We start from the raw sequence: 17652 nt of genomic DNA, 5'->3' as shown, positions 1-17652 counted from the left end.
GAGAGTGCATCCCTTCACGTGGGATGGGCTCTCAAAGTCCCTTCTTACACCAGGGAAAAATACTAATCCACTACCAGGGGCTCCCTAGAGTGCAGAGGTCTTCTCATTGACATCCATGTTCAGGGGTCTGGATCAGTCCTGTGCTGGCCTCCCAGACAGCAGTCTGGGGTCCATGTGCTCCCCATTGTTCAGGCCAGCTGTTTCCGTGGGTTTCACCAGCCTGGTACAGACCCCTTTGATCTTCATTCCTCCCTCTCTGCAACTAGGTTCCAGAGTTCAGTTCAGTGTATATCTGTGGATGTCTGCCTCTGCTTCCACCAGCCACTGGATGAGGGCTCCAGGATGGCATAAAAAGTAGTCATCAGTTTCATTATAGGGGAAGGGCATTTAGGTTATCCTCTCCACCATTGCATAGATTGTCAGTTGGTGTCATCCTTGTAGATTTCTGGAAATCTCCCTAGTGCCAGAACTCTCCTCGGACCTATAATGGCTCCCTCTGATATAGTATCTCTCATCCTGCTCTCCTCTATTCTTCCCCCAACTCAACATTTCTGTTCCTTCATTTCTTCTTCTCCCCTTCTCTTCTCCTCCTCTCAGTCTAGCAGCTCCCTCTCCCCTACCCTCATGCTCCCAATTAGCTCATGAGATCCTGATCCTTCCCATTCTCAGGGGTCCCTGCATTTTTCCCTTAGAGTCCTTCTTGTTTCCTAGTTTCTTTGGTGAAGAGGATTGTAGGCTGGTAATCCTTTGCTCTATGTCTAAAATTCATATATGAGTGAGTACATACCATGTTTGCCTTTTTGTGACTGGGTTACTTCACTCAGGATATTAACCCACACACCTATGAACACCTGATTTTTTGACAAAGAAGCTAAATCTATGCAATGGAAAAAAGAAAGCATCTTCAACAAATGATGCTAGTAGATTGCAGATAGATCCATATCTGTCACCATGCACAAAACTTAAGTGTAAATGGATCAAAGATCTCACCATAAATCCAGCCACACTGAATCTTCTAGAAGAGAAAGTGGGAGATACCCTTGAACAAATTGGCACAGGAGACCGCTTCCTGAGCATTACGCCAGTAGCACAGACATTGAGATCTGTAATTAATAAATGGGACCGCCTGAAACTGAGAAGCTTCTGTAAGGCAAAGGACACAGTGAGTAAGACAAAACGACAGCCACTGTTCTTAAAATAAAAAAAAATATTTTAGGACCATAAACAACCCTTTTGTGCCCTATAAGGGACATCCTTCTTGTCCTCATTTAGTAGGAGATGCTTGCCCAGCTTTCAGCTCTTACCCTGCCTGGTGGGCCACACTGAGGAAATGATGCTCTCATCCATTGCTTTTTAGCAACTATTTTCTCAAAGACTCCTGAGGCTGGTGTGCAGGTTTCAACATTATAATGTAAGTGTAACATAGACCATTGCAAAGTTTTTCTGATGAGTCACACATATTTTATATAGGTGCTTATGATAAGATCCTTTTAAATGTGAAAATGTAAGTTCACTTCTAGGTTGTCAAGAAACTAAAGAGAAATTACTTAAACACATGATTTGAAATATAATTCCACTTAAGGTGATAGAAACTCAGGGTTTCCCATAGGTATGAACCAAGCAATCCTGCAAAGCTAACAGCAGTTCAACAAAGCATAACAGGAAGGAGCTAAAGTCTCCTAGCTCCTGGTCTCTGATAAATTCCTTTTATTTTCAGTAATGAGGCGGTAGCTAACTAGGAGGCAGTGCTGACTTCCTTCCTGCCTCCACCTCCCTTTCCATACACACCCTCAACAAGAACAATACTGGCATGTGGGTGTGTGAACTCAGACAAGCAGGTATCATGTTTGCTTCCAGGTAGGGAGATCAGACATTGTGTCTGGAATTCTGAGTCACATCAAGCTTCCTTGAGGGTGGGTCTGTCTATGTCCTATATCATGAGCTCTAATATGCATGTGACACGCACACACACACACACACACACACACACACACACACACACACACTGAGAGAGAGAGAGAGAGAGAGAGAGAGAGAGAGAGAGAGAGAGAGATTGTATCCCACTATTATGCAAGAGGCTTCTCTTTGCAGTCTTCTTTGGTGGGTACTAGACAAAAGCACACAATTACTGCACCTTAGGAGTTGTTGGACACCTACTATTATCTAAGCACAGGGTTGGGTGTCATTGGAAATGGAAGCAATGTAAGTTTCTTATTCAAGTTGTTGGTGTATACATGAAGAATATGAAGGCAAATAAAGGTCAGTATTTATGTGAATACCAACATTTATGTGAATATCTTTTTAAAGCTTTAATTTTATTATCTTATTTATGTGTATATGTGTGCATCTGTGTGAGTAAATGTCATATGTGTGCAGGTGCCCATGGATTTTGGAAGAGGGAGACAGATCTGCTTCAGCTGGAGTTACCAGTGGGTACTGGGAACAGAGCTCAGGTTCTTTGGAGTCAGGTTTTTTAGAAGAGCAGCAGATATTCTTAACCACCAAATCATATCTCCAGTCTCTGACTCTTGAATCTCCAGTGAGAATCTAGTTATGGAGGGAGGAATACACTTGTCTGAGGGGGATTACTTAAAGAACTGCATATGATCAAACAGAATTGGTAAGATGGGCTGGATGTCCTGGAGTGGCCAAGAATGCACCTATGAATTATCTCACCTTCTGAAACCACCCTTGCAGGCTAAGAAGCAGTGCAAATGTGTGTAGGGATAACCTGGGTCATCATGAGGTCATAAGAAGCCCATACTCACAATAGAAGGAATGGGAGAGGTAGTTGGATTGTAGTCGAGGCTACGAAGGAAGCAAGCTGAAGAAAGCTTGAAGCATGGGTGGGCTGTTAACTGGAATCTCTGAAGATGTAGTGTGGGAGAGCTGCCAAGAAGTAATTATTAAGAGAGGATAGACGTACTATGTGGCCAGGAGGTCAAAGAAAGCCTAGGAGACAGATTCCTATGTTTGGAAATGAAGCTTAGCCTCATAAGGAAAGGACAGTGCTTGAATGAAGTCGGCCATCTTTATTATGTATAACTTGTTTCCAATATTGTGCTTCTTAAAGACTAGAAAAGAAAATATATATGATTTAAATAAAAACCTTAAATATCAACTTCATCACAAATCTTTTCTCATCCACAAGAAATGTGTCTAATAATAGACACTTTCTTCACTACTATAGTCTTTCTTAAATCCTAAAATGTTATCAGTTCTTAAGGCACACATGTATAGGATTTATTATTCTAAATATTTCCAAGCCCTTGAGGGCATAAACACATGTCTTTCCCAAGATAGGCACGGAGCCAGTCCCATTGAATAAGATCCCCAGTACTTGTTCCAAGAAATGAAGTCATGCAGGGTAAGGGAACATACTAGAGAAGCATTTGCTTTGGGGGAGAGGAATGGAGTTTTAAATACCAAAGCAGTCCATCCATTGTCTAGGCCTGTCTACCAGTAAGCTCTGCTATGGTTTATAGCAAATAAATATTTGTTGAATGAATACTGTAAATAGAAGGCTGTGGGAGGCTGCCTGGGAGAGATGGTTATGGAAACAATAGCTTATTTATCCATTCCAAAAGAGGCATGTGGACACGGACACACACACACACACACACACACACACACACACACACACACACACACACACACACACATCCTTCATATGCAACTAAGAAGTGTAAAGGTTTTTCTCTAGTTTCGTGCATACTGGTGTCTGTGTTCCTCTTTGAGTAATAATATAAGCAGAATTCTATTTTCATAACTCAAGTTTTGGATTTATCTCTGGGCTTCTCCTTCTGCTGTATGGCACCTGTTTTTGCAGCCAACAATTTTAGTGAGATAACAATAAATTCTCAGAGTCCTATAGAGGTTGTAGTATCATGTAGATGGGAGTGTAAACCATCCCCATGCTGTTGCTCACAGTAATAATGGTGGAGGTAGGACTTCCTACTACAGACCAGGGCCAACCAGAGAGAGAATGGAGAATTCTATGAGAACCACTATTCACAGAACACTTGGTTTTCAGAGAGTCCACACATGTATTACTGTTGATGACAAAGACTGAATGCCTACTGTCCACTGGGCAACTTTTCTGTATTTCAATAAGAACACTGCACACATCATCTATTGCCTCACCAATGTTTTAAATATGTTATTTACTGTTGCTAACTGTGGGAACACTGTTGTGTTCTCAAGAAGTTACTCATCATTCATGTCTGAAGTTTTATACCTATTGATCATCAACTTCCTACTTCTCCCAGATTCTGGCAACCACCATTCTACTCCATGTTTCCATTATTTTTATGAGTTTGACTATTTTAGATTCCTCAAGGGAGTGGAATCATGTGGTGTTTATCCTTTTGTAACTAGCTTAGGTCACTAAGCACATGTATCGTATTGGCCATCCATGTCATGTTTGCCTTTTTCACTCTTTAAAAAATCTCACTGTACTATCCCCCAGTATATACACAGTGTTTTTTTTTTTCTTTATGTGTTCATTTATTAGACACCTTTTGGATTGTTTCAATATCTTTATTATAGTGAGCGATTCTGTAATAATGGGAGATATCACTTTGAGATCATGATTTCTGTTTGTCTGTATGCACAGAATCTACATTTCTGAATTATTGGTATATTTGCAATTTTCAAGAGACTACTTGTGGCTGTACCATTTAAATTCCCATTAAAGGCTTACAAGAATCCCAATTTATTCATGTTCTTCAAACTCTTTGTATTTTATAATAGCAATTCTAGCCATGGTGGTTTGAATGAAAATTGACCTCATAGACTCATAGGGAGTGGCATTGTTGGGGGTGTGACATTGTTTGAGTAGGTGTGACTTTGTTGGAGGAAGTGTGTCATTGTGGGGTGGGGTTTGAGGTTTCAGAAGCTCAAGTCAGCCTCAGTGTCACTCTCTCTTCCAGCTGCCTGCCAATCGGGATGTAGAACTCTCAACTATCTCCCCAGCACCATGGGTTCCTGCATACCACCACACTTCCCACCAAATGCTTTCTTTTATAAGAGTTGGCATGCTCATGGTGTCTCTTTACAGCAATACAAACAATAACTAAGAAACTAATAGGAGGTACCAAGCAGTATGCCCTGTCAAAGTAACCACTGAGCTAAAGCCAGTCCAAGGCTACCTTAAATGCCCTACCCTGATAATGATGAGATTGATGACTAACTTATATGCCATCCTAGAGCCTTCACCCAGCAGCTGATGGAAGTAGAAGCAGATACCCACAGTTAAACACTGAACTGAACTGGAATCCAATTGCAGAGAAGGAGGAGTAATGAGCAAAGGGGTCAAGACCAGGCTGGTGAAACCCACAGAAACAGCTGACCTGAAAAAGTGGGAGCTCTTGGCTCCCAGACTGATCACTGGGAAACCAGCATGGAACTGATCCAGACCCCATGAATGTGGGTGTCAGTGAGGAGGCCTTGGAAATCTATGGGGCCTTTTGTAGTAGATCAGTACTTATCCCTAGCATAGGAATGGACTCTGGGAACCCATTTCACATAGAGAGATACTCCCTCAGCCTAGATACATGGGGGAGGGCCTAAGCCCTATCCCAAGACCTCCCCGTGGAAGGCCTTACTCTCCCTTGAGAGCAGAAATGATATGGGACAGGTAGGGTGTTAGTGGGGGCAGGGGAGGAGAAGAGGGAGAGGGAACTGGGATTGACATGTAAAACAATCATGTTTCTAATTTAAATTAAAAAATGGAGAAAAAATAAAACTATCATATACCCCCCAAAAAAGAGAAACTAACACATAAGATGTAAAAATACAATGTGGATTTTTAATTTAATTTTATTTGTTATTTGTTTATTTTCATTTTGGGGTGGGGGTTTGAGATAGGGTTTCTCTGCGAATGCCTAGCTGTCCTGAAACTTACTTTATAGATCAGGTTGGACTGTAATTCAGAAATTCACCTGCCTCTGCCTCCATAGTGGTAGGATTAAAGGCATGTGCTACAATGATCATCTATCTATCTATCTATCTATCTATCTATCTATCTATCTATCTATCTATCTATGTGGTAGTTGCTCATATTCCACAGCACACATGTGGAGATCAGATGACAAGTTTCAGGAGTCACTTCACTCCTTTCACTGTGTGTGTTGGGAATTAAACTTAAGTAGGTATTCAGGTTTGGCAGAATATGCCCATACCCACTGGGACATATAGTCAGCCCTTGATTGTGGTTTTGATTTGATTTCTCTAATGATCTAATAATGTAAAGGTGTTAATCATCTTTACATTCAACGTGTTGGCTATTTGTATAGCTTCTTTGGAGAAATGTCTATTAATACCCTTTGTTTATTTTAAAATAAAGATAACATGTTATACTAGTTTGAATGTAATTGACCCCCATAATCTCATTGGGAATGGCACTATTGGAAGGCGTGGCTTTGTAGAATAGTTATGGCCTTGTTGGAGGAAGTATGTCACTGTGGAGGCAGGATTTGAGGTCTCATATATGCTCAAGCCATGCTCAGTGTTGCAGACCACTTCTTGTTGGCTTCAAATAAAGATGTAGAACTCAGATCCTTTGCTAACACCATATCTGCCTCCCTGCCACCATTTGTCTGCCTTCCCACCACCATATCAGACCATAATGATAATGGACTAAGTCTCTGAAAGTGTAAGCCACCACAATTAAATGTTTTTCCTCTATAATAATTGCCATATTGGGGAGTTCTCTTTCACTCTCAGACTGTTGGCCACCAGAAAAGAGGCAGAAGAGGTGACATAAAGCTTTGTACAGGGCCTATGAGCACAAATGGAGGAAGGCCTCTAGGAGACAGACTTCAGTGAATTAGCTCCTTTTCTCTGTTTATACAATCCAGAATTCCAAGCAGGGAAGGGTTCCACCCACACTGGGTGAGTCTTCCCATCCAATGTATTCAAGACAGTCCTACACAGGTATGCCCCATGCCACATCTCCCATTTTTAGATTCTGTCATGCTAACAAAACTGTCACCTATTATAGGAGTTCACAGTCCTATCTGCTTATCCACTCTTTGAAACATCTGTTTTGAAGCTATAATCTTTGTTGTTTGTTTACTCTCAACTTTCCAAAATTTTTATGCATGAACATATGAATAGCAGCAATTTGGAATTTGGAATCTCATTGTTAAAAAATATTTCAGTCAACAAATATTTATACAGCTTTTCTACTTCTCTTTTGCAAAATGTACTGTATATGGAATTATTCACACAGGACAAAGTTGGTATGAAGATAGCAGATGTTCCCTGGGGCTGGGTAGTGTCTCACAGGTCTCTGTTAGAAGCCTGTTTGCTTTGTGTCATTTGCATTTGCTAAGGGAAGTGGCCAAAATGAAGCATACCTCAGACAGACCAGATGAAAAAGACAAATCTTATGAAAACCTACAGACTGATTTCCTTAATAAGATGGACACTAAAAAAGAATGGATAAGCTAAGCTGGGCTGGATGACATATGCTTGTAAACCCAGCCCTTGGGAGGTGAAGATAGGAGAATGTGGAACTCAAGGTCAGCTTTAGGTATCATAGACCTAAAACACAAACAGACAAAAAAGAAAAAGGGAAAAAGGAAAAAAAAACGTGCTCTGTGTTTCTTCCCCGGGATGAAGAAGGAGAAAGAAGCAAAAACCAGTGAACAGGGTCTTGAAGTTTGTGAGTCTGCAGACAGTTACCTGGGAGACAGTTAAGTGTTGCAACTCCACTTTAGTCCAGGAAGAAAGAGGAATGCAAAGGCTGGGGACAGTGGCAGGGGCATCACCTAATTTGTATTTAGAGACATGTTCCTATCATAAGGATCTTAGTATGTGCAGCATGGGAGCCTGCTAGCAGCTATCTATGCCAGGGTTCAAGCTAAAGATAAGTTAGGCATTTGGTTTTAGAGACAGGCATCACATTGCTGAGCTTACAGAAAGCTGTTGAGCTATGGCAGACTGTGACTTCTACCAGTCAGCAGTGTCTCCCAACAGTTGTGGTCATGGTGTTTTTCCACAACAATTGAAACCCTAACTAAGACAGAAGTTGTTACCAGGGGCTAGGGTATTGCTGTGATAGTCTTGACTTGCTTTTGTTTGAAGAAATATGGACCTTGGAACTGTGGGTTAGAATAGCAGGTGTGGTGGTGCATGTCTTTAATGCCAGCACTTGGAAGGTAGAAGCTAGTGGATCTCTGAGTTTGAGGTCAGCCTGGTCTACAGAGTGAGTTCCAGGACAGCAAAGCTCAGTAAACCATGGAAAACAGAAATCTAGTGAAGGTATAATTGAACAAGGGGGCTGCTGCCTTGGTCCCACCACAGCTGGGTTCAGGTCATGAGATGGGGAAGGGGTATTGGTACCAAGAAAAAAAGTGTTTCACTACCAGATGAGTTTCACACAAGTGGCTGGCCCCAAATAGCTTAAACTGTCTTTATTTACACTTAACAACAGCATGTTTTCCCCACCCTCTAGCATTAATGTCTGGTAAAAACAAATATTTTTTCCAAACTTTTACATTAAAACAATTTTTAAACAAAAAACATCGATCAGCATTTTGTTAGCTTGGCTAAATATCGAGCCAGGCATATCCCCTCTTTACAAAGCTAAAAGGTGATGAACATAGGCACACATCCTCAACAATATCACTCAAAACTTAACAAAGCATATTCACAGAAATAGGGGTGATTTGCTATAAACTACTTGCATATTGTTAGCTTGTATTTCTCCAACTGTTCCCTTGTCCTACGAAAGAGTCCTGCACACCTAAGCTTCTCTATACAGGGCAAACTTTGATAAGGCACTAATGTCTTTCTAAGCATTATGAGGTGAAGTTAATGTCTCCTATGTTGCTCCCTTGTATGTGCCCATTAACTTTTATTGCCTCCATCTTGTCAGCACTGCATGAGAAAAGTTCCCAGGGACTGGGATGACAGCTTGCATTTCTAGATAAGAAACCTGAGAAGCATCCATTTCCAAAGAATTTTAGGGGAAAATATTGGAGAAAAATGTTGAATGATCACTTCTGTTCCATGTGTGACTGACAAAATGAAACTATAAACCATCAAGAAAACCACCAACATTGTGAGAGAGGAAAGAACATGCAGGCTGTACATTCCCAGTACTGTTCTGAGAGCCACTGGTCTTTGCCAAGTGAGATACCCTCTACTTGGTCTTGCCATTGGAAAAGTGTTCACATGCTGATCCAAAGCTATTCTATACCAGTTCTGCATCATAGCACTAGTGGGTAGAAAAAATACAAAGAAAACTGGAATATTGACTGAACGTCTTGGGTGGTACTCCAGCCTTGGTAAGCTGTTGCTTAAAATTTACTTTCATTTGTTTTTGCTTGTGAATTCTCCAAAGCATATAAGCCAAAAGTCAGCCATTGTAGATATCTTTTCAGTCATCCTCACTTTCAAAATTACAAAGTTTGCTTTGAAAGATAGTTAAAATCAACTAAGATTTCCCACAACATAGTATGTACCTTTTATTCTTGTATATTTTTAGTATAAAATGACTTGAATAATGTAAGATGCAGTCATTTTGGACGACAGATTCACCTAAGAAGTAAGAATACAGTGGTGTAGACCTTAGCCTTATTCAGTGGTGTGTTGATCTCCATAGCTTTTGTCACGGATATGGCAGAGTATTGTGGTATCGATGGCTACAAATATAAAACAGGAATCTGAAGCTGGTGACACATGGTGAGTGTACCCAGAAATGGGTGGAATCCATGTTTCCTAGCCACAGGTCAGTGATGAGACACAAGGCACTAAGGTCTACAGTGGCATCAGTAGAAAACAATTGAAGCAAAGGGCAAATTAATTTTATTCAAAGACAACCATGGCATCTGAAATTAAGCACACCTGGCAAATGGAGGGTGAGGACAGCATCTCTCTGGTGCATGTTCTTCCTTTCTTCACAGCTCTATCTGGGTTTTAAGTTTTATTTCTTATTGCATGTGGTTATCATTCAAAATAGCTTGTCATAATCAAAAGATGTCTCTGTATGTGTCATATGACACATAAAGCAAAAATCTGTGATTGACAAACTGAAAGCCCTAGCAAGCAATCAAAAGCAAAGCAAGTCATGTGCTACTTCATAACTGTAATTTTGCTACTGTTCAAATTGTAATGTGAATATCTGATATGTGTCCCATGTGGGGGTCATGATCCGCAGGCAGGATATCTGAGACATAAGCACTGCACTAGATCAAATAGCCATAACACCTGAAAGGGCATCACTTACGACAGTGGAACATTGCTCTTCAACCACACATTTGGCCATTCTGTGTCACTGCTAGTATTTTAGCTCTAGGTGGCACCCTGGCTCCAGTTTTGCTGCAAGTGAGTTGGCACTATGTGGGTGTACCAAAGCCTGAGGTAGTCACAGGTTGACAGTTAGTATGTTGTTCACTATGAACCAGGAGATTACCTATATAGCATTTATGTCCCTACCATCTTCTCTCTGAAGCCAGGTTAGACCCCAATGGCTCTTCCATGTCACTAGCCTGAGATCAGGTACCATGAGATTTGTTCAATGTGTGGATAAATTTGGATGGACTGGCTAGAGGCCCCTGTGGCACAACACTGCATGTGGAGTATAAAGATCCACACTAGGCAAATTCCAACCCCCCCCCCCGAGTGCAGGAGAAACTTTCAGATTTTAAATTATAAAAGTTATAAATTATAACTTTGATCCATTTAGAGTTGACTTTTGTTTAGGTTAAGAGATACAGATCTATGTTGGAGCATCTAAGACAAGTGATGATGGTCAAATTGGATAGCTACATGTAGAAGGATGAAACTGGATACCTATCTTTCATTTGTCACAAAACTCAACTCCAACAGATGAAGGGCGTTGACATAAGATCTAATACCCTGAATCAGATGAGAGAGAAAATAAGGAATATTCTTCAACTTAAAGACACAAGAAAGTACTTTGTGAATAGGACTCTGGTAGCCCAGTTAGTAAAACCAACAATTGACAAATGGGGCACCAGGAAAATAAAAGACTTCTGTACAACAAATAACACCAGCATTTAAATGGAAAGGTAGCCTGTAAAATAGGAAAAATATTTACCAGCTATACATCTGACAGAGCATTAGTTTCCAAAATATATAAAGAACAAAAAAAATCAAGGAAACAACTGAAATAAAGGGACATGGATCTAAAAAGTGAATTCTCAAAAGATGGGCTGAGGAACAGTTTTGTGGTTGGTCAACATTTGATCCACTACATAGATGCAAATTAAAACTACTTTGAGATTTCATCTTACCCCAGTCAGAATGGTCAAGATCAAAACATAAATGACAACAATGAGTTCATCTAGTTCTGGGCTTTTCTTTGAGGGGAGACTTCTTTTTTTAAAAGCTTTTAAAATTTTTTTAGTGTTGTTATTTTTAGTTTTTTATTTTATTTTTTATTAGTTCAAATTAGAAACAAGCTTGCTTCACATGTCAATCCCTTCTTCCTCTCCCTCCCCTCCCCCCCAACACCCCACCAGCTCCCTCTCTCCTCCCCCCACTGCTCCCCATGGAGGGTAGGGCCCTCCACAGGGGCTCCTGAGGGGAGACTTTTAATTATTACTTCAATTCATTGCTTGTTATGGGTTAGAAGCTTATCCATTTCTTTTCATAGGGAGATTCTAAGTTTTCAAAGTATGATTTTTTTTCTGATTTTCATTTTATTGTGTTCTAACACCTCCCTTTTCATGTCATTTTAATGAGTTGAATCATTTTTCTCTTTCTTTTTGTTAGTTTGACTACAAGTTTTGTCAGTCTTGTTATTACTATTTTTGTTTTGGAGATTATAATATAATTACAACATTTCTCCCTTGCCTTCTCCCCTCCAAGCTTTCCCATATAGCTGTCCCTGCTCTTCTTCAAATTCATGGCCTGTTTTTTCATTAACTGTTATTTCCTGCATGTGTGTACATACATGTGTATCCTTAACTATAACCTGTTCTGTTCATGTACTGTTTCTTGTGCATGTATTTTCAATTTCATCAACTTTTAAAAGAACTGACCATTGGTTGAGTTTTAGGTATTTTTTAAGTCTTTTATTAATTTCTGCTTTATATTTTATTTCTTGGTACTGCATTTGGGTTTGACTTTCTGTTTTTCTAGACTCTTGAGGCCCATTATTAGATTATTTTATTTTATTTATTTGAGACCTCTCAGATTTCCTCCTAGGAATGCCTTGCCTGTTTCTCAGAGATCCTGTCAAACAGTGCTATCATTTGTATTCATTCTAGAATTTTTTCCTGAAATCCTTACTTTTTCAGTGACCACTCTTCATTCAAAAATGTATTGTTCAGTCTCCTAATATTTGTGTTGTTTCTGAGGCTTCTTTTGCCATTGAATTCTAGCTTTAATTTGCTGTGATGTAAGACACAAGGAATTATTTAACGTTTTTCTATTCTTTTTTTCTTCTTTTTGTTTTTTTCAAGATAGGATTTCTTTATGTAACAGCCCTAGCTGTCCCGGATCTAACTCTGTAGACCAGGCTAGCCTTAACTCACAGAGACCCACCTGCCTCTGCCTTCTGAGTGCTAAGATTAAAGGCTTAGGCCACCACCACCTGTCAATATTTTTGTGTTCTTAAAGCTGGTTTTGCAGCATGTACTTTGATTAATTTTGGAGAAAGGGTGTATGTGCTGCTGGGAAGAATGTTTTATTTGTCTGTTGGTTGTATTATTCTTTAGATTTCTGATTATTGTAGTTGATCTATGATATTGGTTACCTCTGAAATTTCTTGGCTGTTTTTTTTTTTTTAATTTGGAAGATCCATCTAAAGTTTAATAAGTATATTTAAGTCTCAGGACTTAAATGGCTTTTTTTGCCCTTTAGATTTTATTTTATGGAATCAAGGGACTCAAGATTTGGGGCATAAATATTTGCAATAGTTAAATTTCCATTTTGATAAATTGTTCTATTTATTAATATGCAATGCTCATTTTTATATCTTCTGGTGAATTTTGGGTTAAAGTATATTTTATGAGACATGAGAGTTGCTTTGCCATCTTTCTATTTATGTAGCTTTCTTGGAGACAATGGATAGTTAGATCTTATTGTTTGTTTTGTGTTGGTTAGTTTGAGTCTGTTCACTTTGCCTTTATGATTATTGTTAAGATGAACTTGCTATCTCCTGTGTTTCTGTTGGTTGTACTTCTGGCAGATGAGATTATTGGTAATCTCTTTCTTCACCTGTGTCTGCATTAGGAGTTTTACAGATTCCTGTGTGGATTGTCTTCTCTGTTCATCTGTTTCTGTCATGACGTGTGTACTTTCCTGCATTCTCGTGGATAAAATTCTTTCCTCTTCTTCTCTCATATTAAGAATTTTTTTTTCTATGCTGGCTATGCTTTCTCAAACCGTATTACCTTGTGATTGTGTTGAAATGTTCTCATTTTACTTTCAAATTTGAAATAAAAATGCTGAGGATAGCGATCTTGGTTGATAGTTATTTACTTTAGCTATCTCATTCTCTGCTTTCCTGACTTTCAGGTTTGATGATAAAAGACCTGAAATCATTCTGCAATTTCTGTTTTTATGTGTGAGCTGATTTATTAACAGCTCTCATCATTGCTTTTTGACATCCTGACTATGATATGTTAGGAAGAAATTCTTTTCTAATAATGTCTATTTGGGGTTCTTAATGCCTCTTCAATTTTGATGAATATTTCTTTCTCTAGTTTTGAGAATTTTTTTCCTGTAATCTGAATGAATAAATTGTCTGAGCCTGGAGATACCATCTTAGCTCTTTCCTCTACCCTGTGGATTCTTTTTCATTTTTTGATTTTATTTTACATTCCAACCACAGTTCTCCATCCCACCCCTCCTCCTAGCCCCCCTTGCCTCTTCCTCACCCATTTCCTTTCCCCCTAGCCCACTCCAAGTCCACTCCTCCTCATGGATAAGGGCTCCTGTGAGGAGTCAACACAGTCTGGCACAATAGGTTGGGGAAAATAGGCAGATAGAGAATAGGCAAGAGCATCTTGTAGTCTATTGAAATGGTTCAGATGAACAGGGTCCCCTCATGAGCTTAGGGAATGTTAATATATATGAGGAGGATTTAATCCTGTTACTTTTACTCGGGAGAGAAGATTCCTAGAGAGGTGAGCATTGGGGCTAAGTGGGGCTGTAAAGCCTTCTGAATTCTGTCCAGCTGGTTGAGTTTGAATGTCCATGGATGCTTCAATGGGGATGTCTCTGACATACCCTCATGCCTGTAGTAAAAATAACTTTATATAACTTGAGACATTCTGTCAACATGATATGACTAAACAGCCAAAGGCAAGTAATTGAGGTGTTAAAGGTAGGGAAGGACAGTTAAAGGCTCTGGTGAGACAAGAGCCTAGACTTTTTTTTTTTTTTTTTTTTTTTTTTTTGAGACAGGGTTTCTCTGTGTAGCTTTGGAGCCTATCCTGGACCTTGCTCTGGAGACCAGGCTGGCCTCGAACTCACAGAGATCTGCCTACCCCTGCCTCCCAAGTGCTGGGGTTAAAGGTGTGCACCACCAATGCCCGGCCCAAGTGCCTAGACTTTTGACGTGAACGTTGGCAGTAAAGGCTGCACACGTGTCATGGAGGCAGGGTATAGCAAGAGGGTAACAGCTGTGGGGACTGCTGACCACTCTTTGTCTACCATAGTTGGCATTTTTCACTCTGTACTTACTGTTAGTTCCGTCTTTACTTGCTTTAAAGACACAGCCATTTTCTCTTCTGAGACTCATACAGAGGCTGCCTCCACTCCCTGCTTTGTGCAGCATTTTGTTGTTTTACTAAAATCTTCTCAAGGCATGCCATAAGATTCTCAGAAAGCACAAGGAAAATCTTTAGTTCAAAAACAAGGAAGGAGAATCTGGCAGTATTTACCAAAACCAAGGAAGAGCGTCCAAACTTACCAGGCATATTTCCAGCTCCTCTCCCCTCATGAGGAGTTGGACTGTGGTGAGAAGCATAGAGCTTTGCTCTGCTGTGGGCTAAGAGTGGAGGCTGTTTGACTAGTGCAAGATGCTATTTAGTTAAGATAGATAGACCACTCCCACCAGCTAGAATAAAAGCCCCCATTCAGGACTGTTGTGCACTGTGTGTGTGTGTGTGTGTGTGTGTGTGTGTGTGTGTGTGTGTGTTGAATATCATTAGAGATAGAAAAGGATAAAGTAAGTACAAGATCACAGGGTTTTCAGGATTTATTACATATTATTTGCATATTCACAGATTCAGCCACAATACTAGCAATGAAGTCAAAGTTGCTATGCTAATGACAGCTCTCCATTCCCACCCCAGGAAGAGACTCTGATATCTAAGGTAGAGATTGAGCTCCTTGGGGTGGATGCTGGGCCATAACTGTCCTGTTTCCCAGCTTGACATAGGCATAAGAAGGTCAAGGCTACAGGGATTCATGGATGAGTGGGTCAGCCAGGGACCTGAAGGAAGTGTGGTGGAAGGCTCTCTTCCCTTGTGTGGGAAGCCGGAAGAGTCTCTGGGACACTGGGGTGGTTGCTTTAGTTTTGGTTCCTGGATCTGCCTCTGTTTCTCTGTAGTGAGCAAGCCATCTCCTTTCACAGGTTGGGTTGGCTGAGTCTCTTGGACTTGGCCGGCGCTTGGTACAACTTACTCTATCTGCTTCCCCTGATGTGTCAGGTGCTCTGGCGGTTCATTCTTCTGCTCCAGTCGCTCATCTTTCTTCATTGGGTCTTGATCCAGTCGCTGGTCCAAGAGCTCCTTCTCCTGTTCTAGGTGTGAGTCGTCAAAATGCTTCTCCCTTGGGGATTTCTCTTGCTTAAGTGACTGACCTAGGCTTTGTGTTCCTTGGTACCCTTCATGCTCTGTCTCTTGCTGCGGCTTCTTTCCCAGGTGCAGTTCTGGCTCCTGCAGCTTCTCTTTCTGTTTCTGGTCCTGTCCCAGGGGCAGTTCAGGCTCCTGTGACTCCTGACCCCGCTCCTTTCCCAGGTGTAGTTCAGGCTCCTGTGACTTCCTTTGCTGCTGCTTTCCCAAGTGCACTTCTGGCTCCGGTGACTCCCGACTCTGCTGCTTTCCCAGGTGCGGTTCTGGTTCACAGTGCTTCTTCTGCTTCTGTCTCTGTCTGAGATGCAGCTCCCGTGACTCCTGGTGCTGTTCCAGCGGCAGCTCCTGCTGCTCCTGCTGCTGCTGCTTCTGTGCCAGCTGCAGCTCCGGTTTCTGTGGCTCCTGGTGTCTCTGCTCCTGGTGTAGCTCCTGCTTCTGCAGTTTCTGCTGCTTCTCTCCTGGAATCAGTTCCTGCTCCTCAGGAGTTTTCTGCTGCTGACCCGCGTGCGGTTCTAGATCCTGCTGCTTCTCCTTTCGATGCTGTCTCAGACTCAGCACCTGTGGTTCCAGTGTGTCCTCCCGCTGCTGCTGTTGTCCCTTGCACAAGCCTTGTCTCTGTGGCTCTTGATGTCGGTGCTGCTCCACGTGCAGTTCTTGCTCTTGTGGCTCTTGCTGATGCAGCCCCTGTGGCTCCTGTGGTGACCTCTGCTTCTTCAAGTGAAGCTCCTGCTCCTGCAGATCCTGCTGTGGCTTTCTCACAGACAGCTGCTGCTCCTGTGGTCCCTGCTGCTGCTGCTGCTGCTGCTGCTGCTGCTGCTGCTGCTGCTGTTGCTCACACTCTTGCCTAGGAAGCCCCTCCACAGTTGTGCCCTTCTCCTCTTGTTGTGTGGAGCCCTTCTCTTGGGTCTCAGAGAATACTTTCTGGCAAAGTGCAGGTTGTGAAGTTGGCTGCTTGGTTTGTTCCAACTTTAATTGAGCTGGAGGACACACAGTCTTGAGGGATTCCTGAACCACAGATGGTACAGTCACTGGCAATGTGTGTTGCTGGGACATCTTGGAATCCTGTATAGACCAGACTAAAACAACAACAACAAAACAGAAAGATCAGAGGTTGGACTGAAGGCAATGGAAATAGATGAGCCACTGATTATACAGGATATACATAGTGTCCCCGTTTAATGACATCCTTACTCCTGAATAGGGCATTTTCCAACTTCCACAAGCTGTGATTCCGGGAAGCAGAAGAGAGTGAAGGGTGGGAATGGTGAGGGCACAGAAAAGTTCTCCTATGAGCTCAACAGAGGGGCCTTTCTCCAAAGAGGTTCTGCAAGAATGGACTGGCTGTTAATTAACTTGCTTTTGTCTAGTCTTTCCCTGGGTCCTGGGAAGATGAATTCTGGGATTATCTCACAGTGTGAAGGAAACATTTGAAAAAGAAAGATCTCACAGAGGACCCCAGAACCCTGCAAAGCTGAGCATCTGTGCTGGAGGGAAGCTGGGAGGCCCTTGCAACAGCATTGGACTGGAGACATTTAGCATATCCCAGGCCCGACACCCACCTAAACACTGTAGATTTCTGGGCAACCCACTTAGTCTCTCTGGGATGCATATTTTTTCTCTGAAAAATTAGCATACTGGTCTGTTCTGCCTGAGAGCTCCTTTTCCCTTGATCTTCTGAGAGCAAGCTGTAGCCCCAGGGGCAGGGGTGAGGAGTGAGGGGTGGTTGTAGTTAGCGGGAACTGGGGCTTGTTATGACAAGTCTTGTACTTCTATTAGGATTTCCAGGCCCCTGTCTGCCCAGGTTTCTCCACACATAAAATACTATTGCATATTTCCCTCTGCACACTAAGCCACCCCTTGAAGGATAAGT

General features: G+C 41.6%; 1 protein-coding gene across 1 annotated transcript; it reads right to left on the bottom strand.

The window, feature by feature from the left end:
* Positions 1 to 15470: 15470 nt before the first annotated feature.
* On the bottom strand, positions 15471 to 16835 carry Ivl (involucrin). Its single transcript, XM_027392880.2, has one exon. It carries the CDS (start codon positions 16833 to 16835, stop codon positions 15609 to 15611), a length of 1227 nt encoding a protein of 408 aa, XP_027248681.1. The 3' UTR covers positions 15471 to 15608.
* Between the last annotated feature and the right edge of the window lie 817 nt (positions 16836 to 17652).

This window comes from Cricetulus griseus, assembly GCF_003668045.3.
Source record: "Cricetulus griseus strain 17A/GY chromosome 1 unlocalized genomic scaffold, alternate assembly CriGri-PICRH-1.0 chr1_0, whole genome shotgun sequence".
NCBI classification, from domain to species: Eukaryota; Metazoa; Chordata; class Mammalia; order Rodentia; family Cricetidae; genus Cricetulus; species Cricetulus griseus.
Note: the sequence above shows the minus strand (reverse complement) of the source record. Positions and strands in the feature narration are given on the sequence as shown.

What these genes read in the sequence shown, in the direction of transcription:
- Ivl (XM_027392880.2), bottom strand. Translation starts at nt 16,835, where the DNA reads ATGTCCCAGCAACACACATTGCCAGTGACTGTACCATCTGTGGTTCAG.